Below are 26,792 nucleotides of genomic sequence, written 5' to 3'. Positions count from 1 at the left end.
CATGAAGCATTATTCACCAATTCACTCTAGAATATAAAAAGCCAGGCCGCATGCCGTATCATCAACTGCGAGACCGGCCCTGTGGTCAGAGGGACAGGTTAATACTGAGAAGACCTGTGTTTTCTCTCGTGTGTTACCAATCTCTTACCTCAGTTTAAAAAACAGCTGGAAGGATACCTATTTCCCCCTTCTCTATTTCTGTCTGTCTGTTGCCTTATGTCCTGCTGTATTTTTATTGGTCTCTATTAAAGAGAACTTGGAAACAAAAACGGTTACATTGGCAGCTTAGTCAAGGGGACAAAACGTGGAGCCAAGAGCTTGCACTGCATGAGTTTTAATCTTAACTCCGACACAGATTGTCACCATGCCCAAGTGCCGTACATGCTCAATGCCACAGCTACAAAGCAGCCCAGGCAGACTTCTGACCCACAGGTTCATAAAACTGCAAAATTGTGAATGAGTGTATCTTACAAGCTGGCCAAATACATTCCCAGTTTTGATTACGTTTCAAATTTAACAAGGTTGGCTTTTACTCATTCTTGAAACAGATTTGAATATCTGCTCTAAACAAGATCTACAGCCAGCACAAGAATTTCCCCAAGAGCAGCTCCCCAGTCTGCCTCACCTTCTACTGCCTGGGAATTAGGACAGCATCCAGCCCCGCTGGCACACTGCTCCCGTAGGGAGGATACCAGCCCCTCCAGCTCCTCTAGTCTGCTCAGCAGATCCTTAATGTCTGGGGCAGCTGCACAGCCACAAGCCCGGCGGGGAATGTTAATGCGGTGCGTGAAGACAATCTGGTTCTCCTCATTCACCGTGTGCTCCTCGTAATTCTTGACGGGTTCAATTTCCGCCTTCAGGTCTGCATCACCGCTCGCTGTATCCAGGTCCACAGAGCAAAGGGAGCCAACAGGCAACTTAATGTTGTAGACATGGTTAAAAACTACAGGCTGATTATCCTCTGGCAAGGTCACATTTAGCCCAGTCTCCCGCTTCTGCCGGATAATTCGCTTGATGAGTCCACCATTGACATGCTGGTACAGCAAAGCTAAGATCGCACAGGCCAAAACCTGGGTGGGGAGTCCCATTGCGCTGCTCAGTTCCTTTTCAAAGCTGATGGAGTCTTATATATGTTTGGCCTTTGTAGTCTGGAGCATAAATTGGAGAGCCAGTTCAAACCAAGCTGGATATCCTTTCCTTTCCTGGCCCACTTGTTCCCTAAAAGAAGAAGGAGCAGTGTAAGGGATGAACTGCAGCTACACCACCCAACAAAAGGCCCATGACACTGAATGCGTGCTGGCATCCTTAAAAAACATGGCTGGGGTCCTCCTCACTGTACAACCTCACTTCACCCAAGCTGCTGAGCTTGCTCTTACACGTAGTAACAGTGCATTACTTTGTTTTCCAGGATCTCAGTGTGTTTGTGAATTTTGAAGGAAGCTACTATTATTTCCAATTTTAGCAAGTGTAGTGGAGTATGGAAGGTTTAACTGCCTCAGGCAGACAACCAGGGCAAACCAGCCTGCTGAGTCTCATCTCAATTGAAAACACTACTTTCAGACAGGTAAGTAAAATGAATGCACGTTCTGTTACGATTCAACTAATGTTGAAAGTCTGTATTCCCTTCATCCATTAGTCCACTGCCTGAAGGTTATTGAAGGCTGGATCACATAAGAAAACCGAGACATTGTCAAAAGGTATATCAACACTACTAAGCTCATTGCAGCCCTTTTCCATATGCTTTAAATTACTCCAATTGCTTGGGAATCTGAAGTACAGGGCTTGTAGCCCAATAGTAAGTTTTACTATAGTGATGATTTGTCTACAGCATGATGATAAATGGAGCTCTCTGCAGAACACTGCAGGTTGAAGGTCCTGGTGTCAGTGCTTGTATCATAGCTAGCATAGAAGTATTGAGACACAACAGAAGATGAGACTCCAACAAGGGAGACACACTGCAAGAAAGAGCAAAGAAATACACATGCGCACACACTCAGAAAAGGAGACTAAATCCTTTGATCATCTAAGTCCTTCAAGGAAGAGAGAAAGCTTTAAATCAATACAGGTGTAAAAATGTCTTTTTAGCAACGAATACACCTTTTCGCTAGGCAACATTTCCCACTGTCTGATCTTTCATCATCTATAACACAATAGCTCGCTCATGGTTACAAGCACCTGGCTGGGCTGTACTGGCTCTTCCTGAAACTCATTCTTTTCAATTAGCTTCAATATTTCCTCTTCCTCCCCAGTCTGTACCTGTTCCTTTCCAATCATATGAGCCAGGGGGACTGAAAGACGGCTATTAACTTCCTTCAGCCCTCCAGCATGTAGAGCGAGAACCAAAAGCAGCTAATGGACTGACTCAACAAGGACACCTAATAAATGTCATCTTAGCATTTATTTTTCTTTCTACTCCCAGAAAAGCTTGGTTAAACCGTGAGGTCAGTGACTGTGCTTCAACTAGTTGTAAGCTAGTGAAATGCCAGTAATGGAGGAAAAAGCAATTTATTCTCTAAACACCGCTGTCAAATGAGAGACTGGCTCCTCCCACCATTCTGCTTCCCTCAAAGTGTAGAGATCATTTTTTTCCCATGCTATCCCAGCTGCTTTTGTGAAAGAATGGCAATAATACATCAGATGCTTTACTGAAGTTAATTTTTTTGTAGACAATGTTGAGCTCACAAAGAGTGAACTTTGCCCCTTTTTATTGGGGAATAAATCAGAAGTAAACAAGCAGCAGTGAAGGCTTTTTCTTGTCATGGAAAAGCATTCAGCTTTAAGCCATTTCTAACACTTACCCCATTTGTTCAAACATGCCTGCTGCCCCTGTCTGCACCAGAAGAGATCACAAGGCAGCTAATGAAGAATAAGAGACAGACATGGTCCAGGTCTCATTTTTGACTCAGGCCAATCCCTAAACTGGGTTGCTACTTCATGAAACATGTTCAGGAAAGTATTTGAAGTGGGATTTTACTCTCAAGCACTTCCACTTGGGCGTTTGCAAATTGCTTTCCATTCAATGAGATTCCATGTGCTATACACTTTTTGCCCTGAGACAAGGTCATACGGCTAAAATTGGTGCCTAATCGTCAAGTAGCTATTTAAGAGACAAGCTGTTTGACAGATGCATCACCAATGGAAAAAGGAACAAACTGGAAGCAGCTCTGCATCTAATTCTCACTGAATTTTAGTGAAAGTAAAGCATCAATTTCCTTACGGCTTTTGTAAACGCCAACCTACAAGAATATGGGCCTTGCCCAAACGAAGTAAATTGATCGTAGTTTTTCTGCTGACTGATGTGAGTTTACATATCATCTTACGATGGTACAAACTGTGATTTTTTTAATATGCCTGGAAAATGAAAAACCTACTTCTGACAAGATCCACTGTCACTGTTACATTCAGTATTGATGAAGGCCACGTGAATACTATTATACTTTTAGTGGATACTCATTGCATTAGAGTCAGCCAGACCTCTCAGCCTAGAGATGATACTGGAAGACTTGATGTATCTTGGCTGACATCCTTTTGAAGTTTACGAAGAAGCATTTCCCAGTGTCTGATCTGTGACCTGTGTTTTGACATCTAGTGTGATATCTGAGCTAATTCAGATCATGTGTTTTTCATCTGATCTGCCAAGGACCCAGCACGATGAGCTGAGCTCCACTCCTAGATCTGAGATCTACAAAACAAGACACCTTCATACAATTATTTATACGTTAGACCTAATTTTGGCTGGAAGAACAAAGATGACATCCTTTTCACCAACTCCCATTCCTCAAACATATTTAAACAACAGCTCAGACCACAATGGACCACCCAGGAGCAGGCCGTTCTAGAGAGAAGTGGAAGCCACAGCAACTGTGAGGCTGTTGTTCCTTCATTTTTCCCCATCTTCTTCCCTTCAGAACAGTTCACGCAGATTGTATTTAAACCTGCCTCCTGGAGACATCCTCTCTATGTTTTATTTGCGGCATCAGCTACTGGATTATTTACAGCAAGAGTATGCAAAAGAAGATGACCCCTCTCATCATGAGTTTGGCCTTGCTGCAATACATATAAAAGGAGCTGGGTGATGTTTGTAGCGTATCTCTCACATATGTTGAGGTGTGTATGACCAAAATGTGTCCATTTTTTACAAGCAGCTTGTCTAATATGGAATATTGCTCATCCTAATGAACTGTGGCACTCATGTCTTCCTGCTGTCCTGACTACAACACAACTGCTTCAAAAATCTTGGCAATGATCATGTGGTTGGTCTGCAAAATATTGTGCTTGTCATGCAGAACAATAAAGGCTAGAGCTTGTGTTCTCCCAGGCTGATCACTGGCATCTTCCCACAACCATCACCCTCACTGGGCAAGAGTTATCTTTCACTTCTCTCCTGTTCTCTTAGACATAGCCACAATATAAATAATAACAAAAGGTGCTGTGGCCTCACACATTCTTAAATTTCCTTGATCAGGAGTGACTTCCCGCAGGACTGAATTTTGCAGTCCTGTCACTTAATGAATTGCATACTGGCACCAGAGAAAAAAATAGATCCAAGACTGTATCTCTCGGAGTCATCTGAGCACTGCTGTGCACATCATTGCTTCCAAGAACACTTAGGTAACCTTACCCATCTGAGTACAGCTCGTGCAGGTCCAGGCTGAGTGATGAAACCTTGGATCACGAACATGGGATGCACCAGCTACACTGTAAGAGTACTTTTCTCTCTTTTTTTTTTTTTTTTTAAAATTATGCAAGATCTTCTTCAGAGCACATAAGCTTAATGAGTGATATATCTGAAATTATTGGTCTAGGTGTGCAGGATAGAGATGTCGGTCTCTCTCTGATAAACATGCTGTCCATATCAATGTGGCATGGGAAGAGGGCATTTGGCAATGGCTCAGCCCCCATGGCAGCAGTGGTGTTGAAAGTTTAGAATCTCTGCAAGGAGAGTTGGGTTCAAGTTCAAGTCAGAAGAGTATTAAGATAATACGCATTTTTTCATCCCAGCCACAGGCTAAACTTGCTGTCTCCTCTCTACTCCTCGGTCTTGGCTGGCTCAGAACATGGTACTATTCAGTTTAGAGTTTCTTTGGCCTATTAAAAAAAATAGAGACTGTGAATTGAGAAGTGAATCATGGCATCCATGCCATACCAGCTGATGCAGAGATTCATGAAAAAAAAATTAATATTTTTTTGTCTTGTATAAACACTAACTGTAAAAGTTAGATGTTACCCAAAGAGGAAAAAAAAGAGACCATTTCTAGAAAAACACTTCTTAAAAACCTGATCACTAGCTAGTAATACTCTTACTAATACGTGGGGGAAGTAAGGTGGACTCAATAGCACAAAGGAAAGGAATAATTTTCATTTCTACTGCAGCCCTTTCATCTGAGGATCTGAAAACAAATCACAGTCTGGCTATCAAAAGCTGAAAAATGTTGGGGTTATTTTTTTGTCTCGACATTCTCCCTCCCCCAGCCCCCCTCCTGACATCAGAACTTTTTCAGAACCTTTCCATTTAATTAGGAATTTGTTTCTTTATAGGAAATTTTCAATCAATCTTAAAAAAACCCCAGGAATCCTGACTTCTGGGAAATACTAAGCGAAGGTAATGTATGAATATTTTCCTTCCCCAAAGACATATTTACTGGAAACCAGCAGGTGTGAGAAACTAAATTAATGTTTGCATAGTTTAAAGTTCTAATATACCACTCCAGTCTCTCTTGCAAATTCAGGAGCGGCAGAGTTGTGAGATGATTTGTGGGTATGTGGAGTGATAAATATGCAAATGAGAACCCTGTGTGATTTTAATCATAACAGATTGCAGCAATGAAGAAATGGAGGTGTTAAAAAGTATCTCAGCTGTCCTTCTTAAAGGAGGCAGAAGGCTGATTAGATTTGCTCACTCTCTACATGTCCTGACTTGGAAATTCGACTTAAAAAAGGCAGGGGAAAAAAAAGAGAAAAGAGGAAACAATTCCTCTCTAAATATACTTCCAACATTTCAGCAGGAGGGGATCAAATATTGTCAGCATATATTGGATTCAAGCATGTCTTGTAAAAATCTGCATAAAAGCAGCAATGGGCTGGATTCTGACAGAGGGGAAGCCTCATGGAGAAGAGCCATAGCCCTCTACAGAAAACACAAAACAGTCCATTTTGAGGTATGTTAATTGCTAACCCCAAAATAGTTTTCTGTGATCTACTATTTGAAGAAAAGTCACGTTTGAAGAATTTCCACCAAGGCATGATCCATCTGTTCCCTCATTACTGGGGTATCCAGCAGGGCACCTGGGTAGGTACTGGCATCATGATATCATGGTGCTCTTCTCTTTATCTAGTGCCATACAGACAAGAGAGTCATGTTAGGAATTTGATCTGACCTGGAATGCTCCCTCTTTGCAGCAGGAATTTGTGCATTTTCTACAAGGAATACAAGCAGTGCTATTACAGAGGATTAATACATTGAAACTATCTGCCAGAGTGCATTTTTACAAGGCAAGGCTTCAAAAGATGCAACGTTTTAAAGAAAAAGTGCTAATGTAGCTTTGCCAAGAGCATGTGACTCTTGAGACTCCAGGCATCTTCTCAAACACAGATGGATTAAGTCTGAAGTAAATTGAAACGTTCTCAAAGAAAGAGACTGGGGGAGGGGGAGGGTCTGAAAGTTTTGACATGGCAGGCAAAAAATACGAACAGTTCTGACTTCATTATCTTTCACTGCTGTTTCCATACATTCATAACTACAGAAAATCATTTTCTTTCCATTCCCGATTCCAACAGGGCAAAGGAATCAGCAGGGATATTCAGTGTAGGTCAAACTATATTAAATCACAGCAGAGAGCAGAAATTCATAACAGTCCTAAGCCATCAGTACTGAATTTTTCCAGTAGAAATGATCAAAGCCAAATTGTTGCTTTTTTTTCCCTCTTATTTACATTGTATTTATTGTGAGGAGAAGAATTTTAAGGCAGCCAAATCTAAAGTATTTTAGAAAATCCTTTGTGTTCCCCAAGGCTTACAGAGAAGGTGTGTGCAAAGAACCATAATTGTTTCAACCCCAATCAGATGCCACAGATATGAATAGGTCCTGAGGCTGTGAAGCTCCAAAGGGAAATACTCATAATTTAGAAATTTTCTTCAAAGTCTTAAACTGACTGCATGAAGAGAGGAAAAGAGGATCACAATTATCAAAGAATCAAAAAAAAAAGCTGATTCTTTCATTCTCAAAAGTTCTAATGGATAAAATGCAGTGTGATAAGCTGTAATCCATCCAGTTTCCACATTGCACTCTGAATTGACCTCTAATCTATGTTCGAACAACTTCACTCTACCTCCATGGCCAGTTCACGAAGAAAAAACATCCTATGTATACTCTACAGCTTTCTATATAAGAAATCTCACATCTGGAAAACCTGCAAATAAATATGGATCTGAACCCCAACCCCTTTATAAACAGCAAAACACAAAGGCACGGATTTGAAAGCCTTTGCCACCCACCCTGCTCCAGGTTTGCAGACTGAACCTGTTCCTGGAAGTTAAAAGGAAAGAAAAGCATTAACCGAAAAGATCTTGCTGTCCGTGGATGTCCAACAACAGTGAAAAAGAGAGAGAAAGTGCCCTCTGCAACAGCTGCATGGAGAAAGAGGCAGAAACAACTAGGAAGGAAGTTTTAAACCATATTTGTTTAATTGGAGAAGTATGAAGTCTAAAGATACGAGGTGGTATAGGTACTAAAATCCCCTTTCTGTTACAGAAGGGATTCAGTGATGTCCAGAGCCCCAGAACAAGGGCCCCATGGCACCCCGGTGTGCCGTATGTGTGACAGAAAGCCTTTTCTCCAAAAGTTTTTGTAATTATAGTGGACAAACAAGTGTCCACTTCCAAAAGTGTCATTCCTCCATTTTAAATATGGAAAACTGAGACACAGAGAGGCCAGCCCCGAGACACCCAAACTCCTAGAAGCCTCTGCCTTTAGGCTGAAGTATTTCACCCACTGTTAAGACTTGCAAATCTGATCCAGCTTTGCTGAGTCCTGTCACAGTAGCTCAAATACAAGCACCTCCCAGAAAGCATTTATAGCACCTTACAGCACCAGACCCTAATACCATACTTTCCTTTCCATGACTCTGTCTTTATGACTCAAATCCTTTTTATTTAAGAGCAAACTAGCAGTTTGTGTTTGATGTGGGTAAGCATCCACAGCTCAGAGCTCTGGGTACACCCTGAAGCGACCTGTGTTTCATCTAGTGCTGGCACCGCACATTTCAGAGCAGTCCCCGTCATGGGACTGAGAATGGGCACCTTCAATGCAGAGATGGAAACAGATTTTCACAGTTAATTCATGATTGAATTCTTAGCTCTCATAGATTAGTTTTCATGTGCGGAATGCATCCATCATACATTCTGAGGGCTTTGCCCACACCACTGGAATTACTAATAAAAACAAAACAATTTTTAGATTACCATAAATGAACACTACAGTAGCTCCTGGTGATCACTAGAATTGCAATCAGATTTATATCTCAGACTGGTTCAAAGAACAGCAATTAAAACAAATACGCAGATATTTTTTGCCCCATCCAGCCCCTGAGATCCTGCATTAAGCATCACTCAGCTAAGCATGAACTCTTTACTCCAGTTAATTTTTCATCTTTGGCTTCGGCTCTTAGATGACATTTCTACTTTGGGGAAGCAGTATAATCTCTGGTTCACAGATCCTACTGTACGTCATCTTTAAATAAAACCATTTGGATTCATTTTAGCCCCCGCCCATGCTACCTTGGCTGAAAAGCAGCATATAGAGAGGGCTTTGCCAAGGCTGTTTTGGAAGGAATTTTAATTAATTGCTTTGCGTACAATTTAGAATTTAGCAAAGGCTCATATTTCAAAGCTATCAGCATGACAGTGCCACAAAAGGGGAAGGAAAAATAACCCACTGAAGCCAACATCCATAAAAATGTGAAAGAGCTATGGTAAATTCTGAATGATAAGCATAAAAGGAGCCCCATGAGAGACTAAACCTTCTGTCGTACAGTGACTATTTTGAGTTAAATTAGCATGAATATTCCATTATAAACTACTTTGTTTTAAAAGTTTTGTGCTCTTAGCCATGGAAAATCTCTCTAGGTCTATCCTTGTTCAAAATCTCAGAGAGAGAACAGACCTTTCCAAATTAAACAATGAGTTTGGCTGTTTTTCAAAGCAGAGCAAAAGTTCAGAGATCAGAGGTGGTCTTCTTCCAGTATCAGTAACACCTTTGATCAATAAAGTATTAAATATCATGAGCAAATCTCATGAATTAAATGAAAAATTAAGTCAGCTGGCAGAGATACAGCTGGGAGAAAATGACTGCTGAAAACAGGCAATAATTAAACAGAAGTGAAAAACAGATTATGTGATGAAGTGCCTGCAATAACAGGATATTGAACTCAACAACCAAGAGGTGCCTTCCAGTTTCATAGTCCTAAAGACTTTTTTGATTTATATTTCTTAGAAATTACCTGGCTGATGATGAGAAAAGCAAAGAAATTCTGCCTGAACATATTACTGCTGCTATTACTATCCCATCAGGAACAAAGGAGCAAGAAGTCAGAGGAGAGCCAGGCGTGTGGGACTGGCACTGTGCTGGGGCTTGCGAGAGCTGAGATGATTCCTAATTTCTGGCATGAGTTTAGCCAAGTCAGTTATCATCCTGATTTCTAATAAGTCTCTGGGAGGTTTGCACTCTAAAAAAAAAGTGCAAATAACTAAACTGAATTACTTAATTCTTTTTACATTTCCAAATGTTCCTTTAGAGACATTCTCAGTTTACCCCCATGAAAAGATTTTCCCTGCTCTCAATTTTTCTGCCTAAGTTCTATGATCTTCATGCTAGAGGTTGTCTCTTAATACTTTTATATACTACCTATATTAGAGGAAGCCCCAACTGTGTTAAACAATAGTAGCCAAGTGGCTACAGTTCTTAATAAGGTTTAATCACAGTCACCTAAATAGGCCACAGATAGACAGTAGACAAGCTTGATGGTGAAAAGGGCAAATGAGATGCCTTTGGAAATTACACAATCTGGCTAGAGCAGAGCTGCTCTGAAACAAATATCGTGTTGTTTAGGGCTGCTGGGTATAAGATACTCTTGCTAAGGTCATGCCTATGCAATTATTTATAGAATAAACTCAATGCTTCCTTTGGAGCCATTCCAGAGGCCAGCCACCATTAGAGGAAATTAAATAACAAACCTGTGTTTAACGTTATTAAAAGAAGATTAGTCTTGTGGAAATGCTTTGTGTTACCAGGAGGAGATTTCCATTTCAAGTATGTTGGGGGTGTGCAGCAATGGCCCCTGCCGCAGTTTGCGGTGCAGGGCAGCAAACAAGGTGGCAGAACCTGCACACCTTCTGCTCTGCTTACTGCCCAGGCACAACTCTGCAGGACGCGTGAGGGGCCGCTGCCCTGGAATGTTGCCTCCTGCAGAGAACTTCAAAGTTGAACGGTCAGGCTATCATGCTAAAAAGCAGCCTGCTGTCCCTTAAAGAAATGTAAAGGCACAGCATGTACTGTAACGTGATGCTCTCATAATGGCTTGAATCCTCACTTAAAACGATCATGGATATCAATTGGAAAGCCTCAGGAACAAGGGTTTGCAACATCTGTTGTCCCACCAACAGGTATCACAAGTGTTCTGCAGAATTCACATTTACAGCATCAGACCCTAAGGAAATGGCATCTGCTGAATCCTAGAAGATGCCAGCTTCTCTTGGCTTGTGTCAGGGCCTTACGGCTATCTAAACACAGTTGTGTATATGAGAAGCATCCAACGTGGCATTATGTAATAGCTGTATATAGCCAACAAGACTCAGGAAGAGACCCTTGCTAAACACTGGAATCAAAAGCTCTTAACTATTTTTTTGGTACCACTAGAATGAATAAAATTATCTGAGTTCAAAATGAATTAAGATAATTGCCGAGGGACTTAGATGCATAATGCAGAATTAATCAGGCCATGTTTACTACCTGGAGTTTAATCTCTCATGCAATATACTGTTAAATGTGCATAATTAGAAACAAATAAATGATACATCTCAGTGCGAGTTGCAGATGTGTTGCCTTCCAGCATGCTCATGGGCTCCTGACTATGGATACTCTAGCTTATACCAAATATGCCTCCAGCTTGTCACTTGGCAGGATCTTGCCTTTTTAGTTAATTTTACTTCAACAACTGCAGAAGCCTTCCCTGCCTTTTCTTGGAGACCCTAAGGTCTCTGGTATCCAGCAAAAGCATGCCAGGGTGGGAGGCTGCACTGCTTTCTGTGTCTTCCTCTTTGTTCATGGGGGCAATACAAGCTATGTCTTTACACCCAAACTGAGATTTCAAAGCACCTGGCTAGAAATCCACATACTTCCTGAGAAGTGCCTACAAAAAGGATATCCTAAGGATATTGATGTTGCCCATTACATGCTAGAGACCCTGAAAGCATTGAGGCAATACAATAGTGTCACTTCTTATATACTAGGGAGGGATGCATGCCACCTTCTGGCAAAGGGTTAGTTTTGGGAGCGCTGTGTCTGACCCCACAAGCATTCCCAGAGTCAGCTCCCAGCTGCCAAGGCTCTGAGACCCAGCAAAACCAAGACAGACAATGGGAGCTGTGAGCAAAAACCAGACTTGCTCCACGACTACAAACCTGTGCCAGAGCTCCCTGGTTCCAGGAGGGCAATGGCCCAAAGGCACGGTCCAGCCAGCAGCTTTTGAGTGCACGGAGGCTATTTGTGACCAGGAAAATCTGCCTCTTGTGCTGAATTTCCATACGTGTTTAATCCCAGTGACTGAGGAAGACATTGGCAAAGCATATGCCCTGCCAAATGGAGGCGAATAAAGCACTTTGCTGCAAACGGAGCCTAACATTTATTTTGGGTGTGCGATGGAGTCTGAATTCATGTGATAGAGTAATCCTGTCAATGAGGTCATGTGTTCCTCTGAAGGGGCTTCTTTGTACCCCGGGTTAGTTAGCAACGCTTTTTCTGTTATCAAGCATCTGATTAAACTCACAAAAGAAGGGTCTTTAAAAAACAGTCTCAGGCAGAATTGAGAAGTGAATAAATAAATTGGTGGGTTTTTTTTTTCTTTTCATTTTATCCAACAGGAAGAGAGAGGAATAAGATGGGAAAGGGGGACAAGAAAGGGATTCATTGTTCTCAGATGACAGAACAAAGGTCTCAATCTATTTTCAAATTTTCTACAGAGCCCGACCCTGTGGCAGATACTAATTATACAGACCCATGTGGCAAATTTCACCTTGAAGGATCACAGCGCACTATCCAAATATCACAAGCCTCCTAGACGCCATTCTATGGCTCTCACTGCTGGAGTGACAGCACCTACCTTCTGCAGTAGTGAAATTCTTCACCAAAACACCAGGCTTTTGTTCCATTAGGGGGGAGGTAAACTAAAACGTGCCCCCATTATAAGAATATTTTTCATCCTGCAGCTCAGATAACTTTTGTAATGCTTCGTAGTACCCCTTCCCATGTGGCAGAAACACCAGCTCAGCTCTGACAGCAGGGAAAGAGCAAGTTCTAACTAAATCATTACTAGTTTCCCTTGCAGGACACACACCTAAGGTCAGCTTAGCTTGTGAAGTCTAAGAGGAAAGCTCAAGTTGTTTGCACTGATTTATCTGTAAGCACTCAAAGATGTTTATAAACTGTAAGGTATCTGCTGTTAAATACATGTACTTACTAGATTTACATCATTTCAGATGAGTGATTTGGTAGCATCAGTGATCCCCTATATTAAAAAAAAAATAAATTAACTCCGTTCCTCTCACTCTCGATAATTTCATTCAGTGTTTCCCTGTCCTCTCCATTGGATGTCTGAGCGACCAAACAGGCGTATAAAGGTTGGGTCTATAAAAACAGCACTGTAAAAGAACTGTGACCAAGTGATGATAAAGTAACAGGTACAACTGGTTGAACATTTTTTCACAACACATATTTTGCCATTGAAAGGTGCCATTTTTCACTTGATTCTGAAAACTCAGCAAGAAGAAAACTAAAATATAGTCAGCAGCATTTCAGGAGTTCCCATTCTCAAGAAATTCTATCCTATCCCAAAAAATCCTTCAGAGGAAATCTTCTTTGAAACCAGTAATTTTTCTGCTATGGCTTGCTTTGAACAAAATGGCCTTTTTTGAAAAAATGACCACTTCCTTCCTTCAACCTTCTTTTTCTAATAAAACACAGGGGAAGTAAGACATGTCAGTGCATTTTAAAACACCATTAGACCTCAAACTGAGTTTTCTGGTACCAAAATACTTCAAAAATAACGGTCTAAGAGCCAAAGAGCTTTTAATTGATGGCTGACTCATTGTCCAATTACCTTCCTGTTTCTTACCATCTTTGAGGACACTGATTCTTCTCTTTGTAAGGCAAGTTCTGCTTATTATACAAAAAAAGTATTGCAACTATAGATAAATAAGTCCCCCTGCACCCCCCCCAGCATGTTTGGCTGGAAACCAAACTTGGCTCAAGAAGTAAAACAAACAGCTTGAAAGACTGGGAAAAGAGAAGAAAGAAAAGCTGGGGAGGGGGAGCAGAGGAGACAGATACTGAGATTTCTCTGTTCTGGCGTATTAGCCAACTCCACTTTCTCTTCTCCTACAAAGCATGTTAGACCAGCTGGTCAATTTGACCTGTGGCACTCCAGTGATTCACAGCAGATAAAAATATGTCTCTATTACTTTTTTAAAAATACAGGTTTTGTTTGAACCAAAATAAGGATAAGATCATGTAAAAAGGATGCCACTGAATGAGTTCAATGGAATAATGCAAACTGCAGTGGGTTGATGGAAGTAATGTCTCACATGGTTTATGTTGCTGCTTCTTTCTGCCTTAGAGGTGCAAAGTCCAGGAAATTAAAATGCTGCATGTATAAAATGCACAGGGGGTTTTTTGTTGTTTTTTTGTTTGTTTTGGTTTTTTGTTTGGTTGGGTTTTTGGGGGGTTTTTGGAGTTTTTTTTACAAATTAGGTTTATTCCCTTTATTATGTGAAGAGGTGAAATTCTCAATGCTGAGCTGAAAAAGCCAAACAAATGTTCATTTGGAGTAATTCTCTTTTTAAAATATATTTCAGCTGACATTTACAACAGTGGCTTGTATGTCGGTTTGATGGGGTCCTGCTACTCAGGCAGCATCAAAAAAAGGAGGAAGTGTCTTCTGGATTTGTCTTGCAGGGACAGGTGGAAGATGATGGCAGGCAACGGAGCACGCAGCTCACTTCTGCTCTACCACAGAGCCTTGGTTTGTGGTGCTGTGGGGATGGATCTTCCTGGACAGTAGAGACTCTCCTTTATGAAAACTGGGAATACAAACTGCCAGATGATTTACTAGGGAGTCTACCGCTGACTGATGGGAAAATCAAAATGGAAATAAAGTTTGAGATGAACCGATATACAGGGCAGACAAAGAGTATGTTCATCTTGGTGTTATAGTTCAATGGCATGTTGAGGCATAGACTGTTACCTTATAGTATCATTGCAGAGTGAGAAATGAACAGGTCTCCCACTGAATGGATTCTCCAGGCCCATAGTTGAGATAAAAGCTTCCCAACCAAGGGTCTAGCTATCTCGGAGTCTTCTGAACCATAATGAGAGAAATGAAGCTAAATATAGAGCTGGCTTGTCAGGGCTGGATGCATGTAGTTCCCACAGAACCACGTGCTCTCAGCAAAGTCTCCAGAAAGTGCTCACAAGCTTGGGATTAATAGTGTGGTCTCGTGGTTAGAACTGAGGACTGAAACTCAGGCATCCTGCACTGAAATTATTTTATAAATCATCTGGTGTGTCTCAGTCTATCCACTGGTAAAACCTCACAGGGGTAATGTATGTCTCGGTGAATTAAGTATTCCACGGACCTCACAGGAAAGGTACTGTGAAATCCTCATTTCCATAATTAAACACCTTCCTGAGGAGTGACATAAAATTGCCAGAAAATTCAGTAGTAAAAAGCAAAGAACTGGAGTGTTCTCCCCTGCAATGTAAGGGAGAAAGAGAGTCACAGATAGGAAAATGTCTTTTGCACTGAAGAAGAAAGTCTGACCAGAGACATGTGGCAAATATGCAGATAACTACATGACCACTTGAAATTCTAGACTAGCAATAGAAAATTGAAGACTTATTCTGAAGCCAAAACATAGGATGTACCAAGCCAATTACCAGAATAAGAAGATGAATCCATGGAAATAAATGATAAGGTTAACAAAACCCACAAACGCACCAGAAAATTTGAGAAAAATCTGCAACTGAAACAAAATACATGGGTCCAGCTAATCATCTCCTATCTACAGAATGCCCTTTCATCTATAACAGTCTCCAGACATTCTATGAAATCAGAGGAATCATTCATACATACACATACACACAATCTTCCTCCATGATGAGCTGTATCCACCATTGTGTAGCAACATCTTCTGCTGTTACACTGCTGAAGTGACCCATGCTTTCAGACAGGAAGTAAAGAATATTACTACATCCAGCTCAAACAACAGAAGGATTTTTATACAAGCCACAAGAAACAAGCTAGTTATTTTATGGGGCAGATTATTCAGATGTGTTACAAATAAACTAGAAATAGGAGAGGTAACTATGGGAGAACTAGCACCAACTCCATCTGGTCTAGCTCCCAGTGCCTGAGATGAGGCCCATGTTAACAGGGAATTCAGTCTGTCCTTGGAGCTTGGTTTTTTGTTAAGAGCTCGGACACTTGAGCATCAATTTCTGGAAATGGGAACTTAGAAAAGAGAAACAAAACAAGCAGGTCAGTGGGGTGCTTTTGAGCTGCATTCAGACTCATGGCAGGGTGCACAGCAATCAGCCAAGTAGAGCAATTTGCTACAAACCTGAGAGAAAAAAAAAAAAAAGAAAAAAAAAGACGAGACTATGCATCTGCTAAATAGTTTTTTTCCCTCCCGTCTGCAAAGCAATCTGTGTTCTTACTGTAGCTTTCAGAGCTGGAAGAAAAAAAAGCACTAGTAGCTACAGCCTAGAGAAAAACTGTGGATTAGAAACAGCAGGAAACATCAGTGATGTGAACAGCAAGACAGACAATGGATTCAGAAAAACTGTTGCTGTTCTAAAAACAGAAGCAGAACTACAGAAATGGGTCATCTCAGAAGGACTCCATGGAAAGCAGAAGGGATGTGTTTGCACCTTCCTTTTGCTCAGCTTCCCACTGAAACCCCCATTTGCATTTACAGCACAGAACTGAGTTTTACTCGTTAGTCTCTGAAGACACATGTAGAACTCTGGACTGGTAGATGTGGAATTGAATCAGGTCCATAGCAGAGCTGCCACAGACACTGAAGCCCAGATTAGTGCCTTTTCCAATATAAAAAACCACTTTGACAGCAAAAGCAACTTTTGCTCATAATCTCACAGCAGAAATTGCTCTTGCCTCCTATACGTATGTACTGTAGCTTTTATTAAAGCCTTTCCTAATAGCAAAAGCATTCACTTGGTCTCTTGGCTTTTTCCTCCTCATAGCAAAGACACAGAGCTGGAAAAGATCTACAGTTTTCTAAACTTGTCTTTGGAAAATTTCTTTGCCAAGTTACACTTTGTCAGGAGTTCATTATTTTCTGGGTAGACACTAAAGACTTCGCTTTGAATTATTTTGAGGGCTTCACTGATGCAGTTTCAAACTATGAGGTTTGTGTGCTTTTTTTGCATGAATCACAGCAACTTACATTCATTCCACATACAAAGCTCTGCTTCATTTCCAGACACTTCTCCACAGTGGTTCTTCCAAAACCATCTATAGGTTTTCCAGAGCCCATTTCACAAAGTTCTAGATGGGTTTGTGATGAGATGGGAAGAACAGAAATTCAGAACTTCTGAATTTTCTTCCCACTCCTTTCACACTGAGCAAGAGTTTCTGACAACAAAGCAGCAGTATCTGGAGACAGGAGCTTGGACAGTCTCATTTGTCTCTAAAATTCACAACTGAGGTATCAAACATCAGTTTTTCTACAGATAATGAGAGGCAGGAAATGAGTCATCAATACTCTCGATAAATTATATGAATAGGTGAATAAATAGGTGATACCCTATAAAAAGCAGATACCAAATTAATAAAGTTACCAAAAATAATGGTGAAAACTATGCAGTAGAAAATAGGATCTTTTAATGCAGTAGAAAATAGGATCTTTTATAAGAATCTATAATAGTTCCTGTAATGGAACCTATAAGGACCATTTATAAGAACCATGAATCATCAACATCTTAAACAAATACTCACATAGTGTACATGTGAATGGGCTAAACACACTGAGACAACATTGCTTTGTACAGCATCTCTGATGAAGCTGGTTTTTAAATTTCTCCTGGAGGTCAGAAGGAAGAGGTTAGCCAAAATTCTACTCCATACACCCAGCATCTCACGTTTCCAAATTTAAAGTGATTTTAGCTGAAGGAATGTCATGTACAGAAGCAAGTAATGTGGAATTCTTCTGTTTTAATGACTGTGCTGTAGCTAAGAGCACAAATAATTTACACGTATAATGGTCTGGAATAACAAAAAGTTTAAGTACAGATTATATGGGTCAGCAGGCAGCAGGATACTTTCAGAATTCATTGTGGTTATTTGCACGCAGTTTGTAATTTTACTTTGATTTAACCATCTATTTATTCAAGCACTGAAAATGACATCTCTAAAAATGTCTCAGAATTCAGTCATAAAAGCCTGTACTATTCTTGGCAACCAGAAATATTATTACTTGCTTCCTGTCATTAGCAGACTTTGGTCGTTGTCTGAAAAGAAGCTGGGGAAACATATGGGTAACCCTTCCCTAGACAATTCTTTGCTTTTAAACCAATTATTAGTTTACTTGGGCAGCTCTTCCTCCCTGCCGGAGCTCCTCTGTCCTTGGTACTAGCATCTGAAACGTGCAGGAATGTGCACGTTTTTTTAACTCACAAGACCACAGGAGGAGTTCCTTGAAATCTGACTTCCAGGAATAGCCCCCAGGCTAGCTATCTACTTGGCCTACTTCTGTCAGATGTGGTAGCATCAAGAATTTGCATCTTTGGCAACCTAGGGTAGGGTAGCGAACTCGTAGTAGAACAAAATATATAATGAAGAGTGAAGATGGAGTGAAATCAATCATGGCTTGGCAAGACGAAATAAAGTTTAAATGAGATTCACAAAATATGAAACAAATTGAGTGCAAGGCATTTGGAAAAAGAGATGAGACTCTTTTTAGAAAGTCCAGTCTGAGGATGCTTCTCAGTGCTCTGATGTAAAGCAGAGCACTTATGTAATTTAATGGAAAATGCAGCCATATACACAGCCCTGAGCAAGCGATTAGCCGCAATGGTGACTGAACTTGGACAAAAATCTATGCCGCTGCTTCAAATGTCAACAAATTGGGCACTGTTACACTAATAGGAGACTTGAGAGACCTCCACCAACAACGCTCTGACCTCGTTCTCTTAATCCACAGTGACTTGAGACCTGTCTGTGCTAAAGCCTTAGCTGACAGCAATTTGAGCTGTGGAATAAAAGAAGGGATGTGGAGCTCAATTATCCAGCAACAGATCTCCAGTGAAATCAATGCAATTGTGTCACATGAGAATTTGGCTGGCAGCCTCTGAAATCTGCATAGGAGAAAACCATCCTCTCAGAAATGCAAGCTGAAGTGAAGCGGACAAGGAATAATGCAGACAATGAAGTGCCACTCTATGCATGAAAAATGCTCAGTGGATTCTAATTTCCTCTCTGTCAGACTGCTTTTATCCTTGTGTTACTCCATGAGCAGTACTCCTGACCTATATGAGCACAAACCAAATCAGATCAGGCCAAGGCATCCTCTGCAAAAAAAAATTTTTCTACTATATAATTAAGACAATATCAAGCAGGTATACTATATGCACATTCAACACCTCATATCAAAGTGAAATAATAATTGCTGATGTTAGCAGAAAAAGCTCTCTTCCCACGTGAAACCGCTCAAGTTAGACAGCATAGGCTATATTTTTATTTAAGGCTCCCTTTTTGTCAGTGTAGTAGGGCATATTAATAGGATATTAGGATACAGGATTATAGGCTATATAGGGCATATTTCTAAGAAATGCACTTTTACATCAAGTGCGAGTTTTACGTATATACACAGAAACACAGTTTAACGGTTCCTGCACATGTTCTGAGCAATGTCAATAGCACAAAGAGTCAGGCCACAAGCTGGAAAGCACTGTATTAATTCAGGATCAGTTGCCTTTTCTTACAGATGAGACTTCACCCATTTGAATAGCGCCAGTGGGACCATCAGTAATGTGGAAATGTAATCACACCCAAATCTAGAGGGATCCCAACCAAACCAAAGCAAAGGAATTCCATGTCAAAATGACCTTCCTCAGCGCTGACATGGCATTAGGACACCAGAAGCACGGGGCTTCTGAGAATGCAGATGGGGACGTGACACTGAGTTCCCAGAGATGCAAGAGCCTAGGCACCATATCCATGGTGGGGAGAACACGGACAGGCATACATGGCTGGCTGGCAGTAAGCCATACTTTTGTGCTTCTGCCAGTGACGCTGTCAAATCCTAGTGTACTACTACTAAGGCAAATAAACAGTACGTGAAATAATGGCTTGAGAATGACAAATAAAGTACAAATAATGTCTAACGCATTTGAGAATGGTGCTCCCTCTAGATCTTGCATTCTTTCTATCAAACCTGGAACTGCAGCACTGGATCACTGTGATTGACCTGCTAACCTGTAAAGTGTGTAAGTCTACATCATAATTAACACTTGGCAGTGGAAATATAAATTCCCTGGCTTGTAGATGGTATATCCTCCTATAAACACTTCACTTGGCCACCAAACTGGAAAAATAGATAGGACATTCATAAAGAGTGCTCACCATGGGAAATGCCAGCATTTTTTCCTGGAAACTATTTACATTGCCAAAATAATTCAGTAAGAAAAATGATCTGAGACCTTTCCCTTAATATGTATCCTGTTCTCATTTGACTTGTAGTCTACAGTGTGCAGCATTCATTCTGAGTCAGACTTGAATTACGGTTGTACAAGCAATGCAGAAGGGAAGTACAAGCCACAAGTAAAGGAAAAATATGCATTACACTGTGTCTCACTAAGAGGAATGGATTGCCTACACATCACAGGCTACCTTTATATCTTTCTTGGCATGGACCTTTGTCACACAGCACAGAGAAACTATTTAGGAGGATTCAGCATATCCAAAAGAGGCTGGCTTTCCAAAAGAACCAGGAGAAACAAAGAACCAGTGCAAAGTAGACACTGAGCTCCTTTTGAAAGCCTAACAAACTGACTTCTGACAAAATGAGATCATGCCAGGCCAAGAAGGAAGATAACCACTAAGATCTTGTTCTGAAGTGTATAACACACACTGAAAGTGAACCTTTCCTGTCCGAATAAAGGCTCTTCGTCAAACCAAAGAGGCAGAACACCAGTCATAAGCGTTTAGCTCACAGTTGGTGCTCTCACCTGCTAACCCTGCATCCTGCCTTTGAGACAAGCCCAAAACTGATGGACAAAACCTGTCTGTTTCCAGATCTTTTAATTTCTTCAGAATGGAAAGCAAACTTCTTTCTGGGAAATAAATCTTTTTCTTAATCCCTTTCCAGCAGGAGTTCCTTAACGGTGGAAATAACTATTTAGCCAGTTCTGATGGGCATACAGGGAAACGATCCTGCAGTTTAATTTTCATGTATACTCAGAAGTAGTTTACATTCCCTTTTAGCTTTGTGCTGCCTGAATGATGTAAAAGAGCATAAATTAAAAAAAAAAAAAAAGCATCAGGACAGTTTAGATTAATATTATGGTTAATATCCTAATCCTGTATGAAAACTAGTATTTGTAATTTTAGGTTTATGAGCTTATGATGTTCTGGTCCATCTCAGGATAAGGTACAGAGAAATGCTCAAGTACTTAGTTGAAGCAAAATCATTACAGTGGAATTTCCCCAGGCACCCACTTTCAGACTCCTTTGAGTATCTTGGCTGATATCTATACACATATAGTCAATGCTACAGCCTGGCATGGGGAAGAGGCAGACTAGTACAACAGACCTTTGTTGTGCCTATGATTCAAGCAATTGTTTTTAAAATCTGTATTAATGATTTCTGTTCTACCACCCTGTACTTTCTACTCAATTACTAAAAAGAATATGTTTTCTAAGGATGAAACAATATCATTTTTGTCAAGAGTTTGGAAACCGAGCACTTATACGAATCAAAGAAAGCTTCCTTTCTCTTCCCTGTGCAGTTCTGGTTATGGGGAAAGAGCTTTCTGTGTGAGTAATCTTTCTAAGTAGGAAGCAGAGCTCCCCTATTGCTAGGGAAGAATGGACCTCCAGTAGGCTAATATGTGATGGATGACTGAATGCAAACTTGGCAACGTTGTTCTCCGCTACCCAAAGAATACAAAATGCCACAGGCTATTCGTACACAGGGACTCTCTAGTTGGACGTTCTGAAAACTTGGCAAGATCCCACCTTAGTTTAATTGAAACTATAGTGGCAAGACAATTAAGGATGTGAATTTGGAGAAATTTCTTGCAACAAGATCAACTCAGGATGAATTTATCTTTGGTGGCTGACTCATGCATAAACCAAACAAAAACATAAATGGATAGGTATTCTCATTGACTCCACAATCTTAGCAGCAAAATCACACATTTGTTTATGAGGGGTACTTTATGGGATATAATGTATATTAACTAGTATTATTTAAAGTCTATGTCCAGCTATACTCACTGAAGATATGTTGGGGTGTGGGAACGTTGTTTTGTCAGCAACAGGATATGCAGTATACAGGAGAGAGAAATGATGCATATAGAAATGCAATAAAATATTACATTAAGGCCAGGTGTAGTTATAAGGCATGCATATCATTCCAGTGAATGTTAAAAAGAGACACTAAGCAATTCAAACTTTGTCCTTTTAGCAGAAGGATCCCTTGTATTCCTTCTTTCAATGCCCAACCACTTTCTGATGGATCAAGAGACACCTCTTGTCAGACAGAATCCTGTTCCGACTCCTCCTCCCCAGTCTCCCCATTCCACGCAGTTTAGTTACATCATACATTGAGAGATTTCACTAGCTGGAAGAATGCCCAGGTTTTAACTTTTCCCACATGTGGAAGGCATTTAACTTCAGCTCAGATTGGACAGAGGATCGAATGCACGAGTGGACAGTAAGCACTGAGTTAGGGGAAGTTTCACACTTGTATAAACCCCAGAGCTTGGTGGAAACTGAGACTGCTCAAGGTTGTTCATTTTCCTTCTTTCTGGTAGCTCCTTTTCTCAAAGAACTGCTTTCTTCCTTCTTTTTTCTCTTCGCTACACAAAGAACATTTTTGAACAGCTAATAATAGCAATTGTAAGTTCTTTGTGGCAGAGAGCATCACTTATTATGTCTATTCACGCTAATACAACGAGGCCCTAAAATCCTGTAGCAATAGTAAAAACATCATCAACTTCTAATAAACTCCTACACAAAACCAACAGAAGCCATGGACAGCAAGTCTACTTTGATATCAGCAGTTTAATGAATTAAATTACATCTTATAAACTCATACATGATCTTTACACATTCCTTATTTTTCAGCTGTTGACCTCAAGTTATGACATTTCTGTCCAGAACTTACTAGTCCCACAACTGCTTGCATTAGTTTTGGATATTTCTGAGCCTGGGTGATGATAAAATCTTTATTCAACTTAATTCACTCTGATTGCTACCTTCTTTAGTTTCCTACTTCAGTAACAATGATTTTTCTGCAATCTTACATCAGCAACTTCCTTAAAACTACTAAGGGTAGCTATTATATTTTACAGTAGTTTCAGACTTCTGCAGTTTATAACCAGGGGTTTTGAGAAGAGATCAGTCATTGAGAAGGGGGTGCTAAATTCATACCAGAAATGAAGTCTGAGAAAGTACATGTTGGTAAATCAGAGCACAATTTTAAAGACCAATATCTCAAACTGCCACAGTTCAAAACAAATACCTTTTTATTACTGGAAAGCTGAGATTTTTAACTTTCCAGTGATGTAAATCATCCATTCCTAAGTCTAGAGCTTTATGAGACACTGGACCTTAAAACCATCAATGGCCCTTCAGCTTAGCAGACTGTGGTGGCACATGTCCAAGGATGAATATATCAACTCACAGGCTTCAAATTAGAGTAATTTTTAACCACTCTGAATTTCTCATGTTTCAGTATATATCACAGGTAGGGCAGGTAAATGTGTAGCTGAAAATGAAGCTGACACCATCCTCACCCTCCACATTTATGCTTACTTTCAAGTGTAATATTCAACCTAGAGAGATACCAGGGTTCACTAACGGAAACAACCAAATGAACGAACACTGTTTCTCCCTTACAGATTTGCCAATGAGGGACATTTACACCAGACAACTGTTACACAATCCAGTACGCTTCATTGCCATTTAGCACCACTCAGACCTCTGAACACGCCCTGCAAAGCTAGATGAATGCATGTAATGCTGCGTTGTACTGTGAAAATGGCAGAGAAGTGCACAAACAGGTCCAGGATTTCAAATGGTTTTACCAGAAGGGATGAAAGGGTTAAAGCTCTGGCTCCAAAGCAACATCACCGTTTTAAATGCACGCTTGCTTCTCAGTTCTGCTTCACTCTTGAAAAACGATGAGAAAGTCCTGAGAAGCACAGACTCTGCCATCTAATCTCATTTTCTTATCAAAAAGTGAAACAATACTGAAGAACAAACTTTGACAGTCTCTTTATAGCAAGTCAGAACATCTTCATACATTAATAGTCATTGGCTTTTTTTAGATATTTTATAAAAAGCAGTAATATGAAAAATAAGCCACCTGATGTGAACTTCAAATACCTTTAGAAATGCTGTTCTCACAACAGGATAGTTAAGTTTAAGTGCATACTGACGAGAAATGATCCAGTCTTAAAGAGTTAGGATTAAAAAAAAAAAAGGAATATATTTCTATTAACAAAAAGTCTCCAGCTAACACGATTACTCATAATTTTGTGAAGCACTTTTTAGCCTGAGTTTAGGGATATTCCCAGTAAGTTCTAGCATCATTAAGCATCATTATTTCAACAGAAGGACTGGATCTGGTTGGTTCTCTTTTCACATGCCTGTCACCACAATATACCTGGATGAGATTTGTTCAGCACAATACCACCTTCCCCTCCAAAAGAGACATGGCATTCTAATCTGCAGACTGTACACTTTTCAGCAGGTCCTTCAGCTCTTCTGCAGCTTTGGAAACACTGATAAAGTAACTGCAGTTATAGGATTAAGGACTGGAACTTGCAAAGAATTTTCTCTGGGCTGAAAGGAGCCAGAGGATAAAATTAATGAGCAAAAAATATGGGAAACAAATAGAAATTTGCTGAGAATGGTGACTGACAGGGTCAGTGACAGTGGGGGCAAGCAGTCCCCTGTACAGCATCCCCCTCACTCTGCCCCTTTTCAGCTGCTATTCACCCCGCTCAGTTCAGATGCACATCCTTTCCTGAGGATGGTGCAGAGGTGTAGCAGCTGCAAAGATGATGTGCTAGGAACACCGTGGTAACTCTTCCAAGTACTTTCGAAATTCAGGGAAGGTGAACTGCAGATAGACTGATTCTCTTCTTTTGGCTAAACAATTTCATTTGATCAAACATAATTTCCCAATAGCAGTAAGAAAAGAAACCAAAGGACATCATAACACTTTTCTGCAAGTCTTCCTAGAATTCAAAGGACTGTCACTAGCCCCCACTGTCCAGCTCAGTCTCGGACTACAGCACACTTAAGATTTCGCAGCTTTAACAGGCAAATGCACAAACCCCAGCATAATAAAACAAAACCCACATATAACATTAATCAGGAAGTGTGTCAAATTAATTCCCATCATTGAATATGATTTTTTTAAAAAAAATAAATAAACTGGGAGAGAAAAAACACAACAGCTTGACAATAAGGATTTTACCCAGTCCATAGAATTGCATGCACCTCATTGGTTTCCATTTTTTTCATGAAAGAAAATTTGATAAATATCTTCATTATGCTTTTTAATTTTATAATAATGTGTCCACTGTGCAAGAGGACATGGCACCATCATTTGAATCTGAACATATCTTTGTCCTGTATAGTATGATACAGACTTTTCAGAAGTTTAGAACAACTGCCAAAAACTCTGTCTCCTAGGAGCCAGAGAGCAAATCAGACAGGGAAAACTCTGCAAAGGTGATGTAATACAAAGTTTTAAGTAAGTGGGCTTAACTCCTAAATGAAGCTAAATGTGATCACCTTCTCCCAGTCAGTTTCTGTACTTTAAGCCAATTTGACTCTAACTGGTAAGTGCAGACACAGTCATGCAGAAAATCTCAGTGCACAAGGGAGCAAGTAGTTAAGACATGCTGTAAAGCAAGTGTCTCCATTTTTCCATGATGATGGAGAATGTCACCCTCCTGCTCCCCAGAACTCACCCATTTATGCACTGGTAATAAGATACCAGCTGAATCTTCCTTTGTCTTTTGCTCCCCACTGCAGACGAATGGTACCATACTTCCAAAAGAAACTGGAGCCCGGGGGGCAGGGAGGAAGGTGACAAAGGCTTCAGTGCAAATAAGTGTGCAGACAGCAAATTAAAAAGGAAAAGGGCCTGACTCTTTTCAAGTCATACACAATAGCGCAGGAAGAGGAGTTACCTGGGAGGTTTAAGAACTGCAAGTGGATTTAGTCTGGTACACGAGGTGAGGATGGTGGGAAACACTTATATTACTTCAGTAGCCAAGAGGAGATCTCAAATCTGATTTTCTACCCTTCCTGTCAATTAGGTTTCTGTCTATATTTCTGTAGATGCCCAGCATTCCACTAACTTATCTTTCATTCATTCATTGGATCAGATTGATGTCATTGAGACAATTTCTTACATTATTATTACACCGGCCAATAAAGAAAACAACTGAAAACAGGCATGCTCCAATTCAAAAATATTCCCTAATAAGATCCCTAACTATTCACAGTGATAGTCGTAACTATGAGGGTCATGACAGACTGTGTCACTGCAAACTTGTGTGGGAGAAGAGCTCCTGATTTTTTAATTCAGGAAGGAAACAGACTTACCTTACAGACTCTGACAGAGATTAGATCCCGCTGTGAGCAGTCTCCATGAAATAAATACGATGTGAAAGTCAGCTATCGGCTTCTGACTTTGTTGCCGTCCTGTCAAAACTCAGAGAAGTTGCGTTGTCTAATTTCGTGTGTGAAAGACAGAAATGTTTGACAGTAAGGCAAACTGGTCAGATCAGCCAGATTCTGCTGGGTTTATATAGCTGAGCTGCAAATCCTGATCCTTGGCTCATTCCACTGTAATAGGATGCCTGAAGGCATTTTTTTCAGTTTTGCTTTAAAGGAACAGCCTCTCTCTTTGGCTTAGCTTCTGAAAGACACACACACACTCACATACACACACAGTCATACACAGGCACACACACACAAAAAAGAATTTGCATGCAATTTATGGCTAAAGAAGGAAACCCCTGAACCATTAAAAAAGAAAGTCAGCTCAGGGCAAATGACTCAAAGCAGAATATTTTCCTTACAGCATCAGCAGAGTACATTATTAGGAGTTTTAATCCCCTCATCCCCATTATTTTAACATTGCGAAAGAGTAGCAAACTTACATAAAATCAGTGGAATCACAAGCAGGATTTCAATTCTAGAAACTCCTACAGAACATAATGGGTTTAATGTGCAGTTAGTGTAAATTGACCCTGC

General features: G+C 40.4%; 1 protein-coding gene across 6 annotated transcripts in view; it reads right to left on the bottom strand.

Annotated features, from left to right (window-relative positions):
* TNC (tenascin C) overlaps window positions 1–26,373 on the bottom strand; it is a 72,784-nt gene extending 46,411 nt beyond the window's left edge. The window contains exons 1-2 of one of the 6 annotated variants that reach the window (XM_075772200.1): window positions 26,139–26,373; window positions 626–1,218 (exon numbers count right to left, since the gene is read on the bottom strand). In XM_075772200.1, coding sequence (XP_075628315.1) covers window positions 626–1,088 — 463 coding nt within the window. In that variant the 5' untranslated portion in view covers window positions 1,089–1,218; window positions 26,139–26,373. The remainder of the gene's footprint in view (window positions 1–625; window positions 1,219–26,138) is intronic. The other 5 variants (XM_075772201.1, XM_010305069.2, XM_075772197.1 and 2 more) reach the window with 5 other exon arrangements.
* Between the last annotated feature and the right edge of the window lie 419 nt (window positions 26,374–26,792).

The sequence above is a fragment of the Balearica regulorum genome, chromosome 20 (assembly GCF_011004875.1).
Source record: "Balearica regulorum gibbericeps isolate bBalReg1 chromosome 20, bBalReg1.pri, whole genome shotgun sequence".
NCBI classification, from domain to species: Eukaryota; Metazoa; Chordata; class Aves; order Gruiformes; family Gruidae; genus Balearica; species Balearica regulorum.
This window is presented reverse-complemented; position numbering and strand designations above follow the sequence as displayed.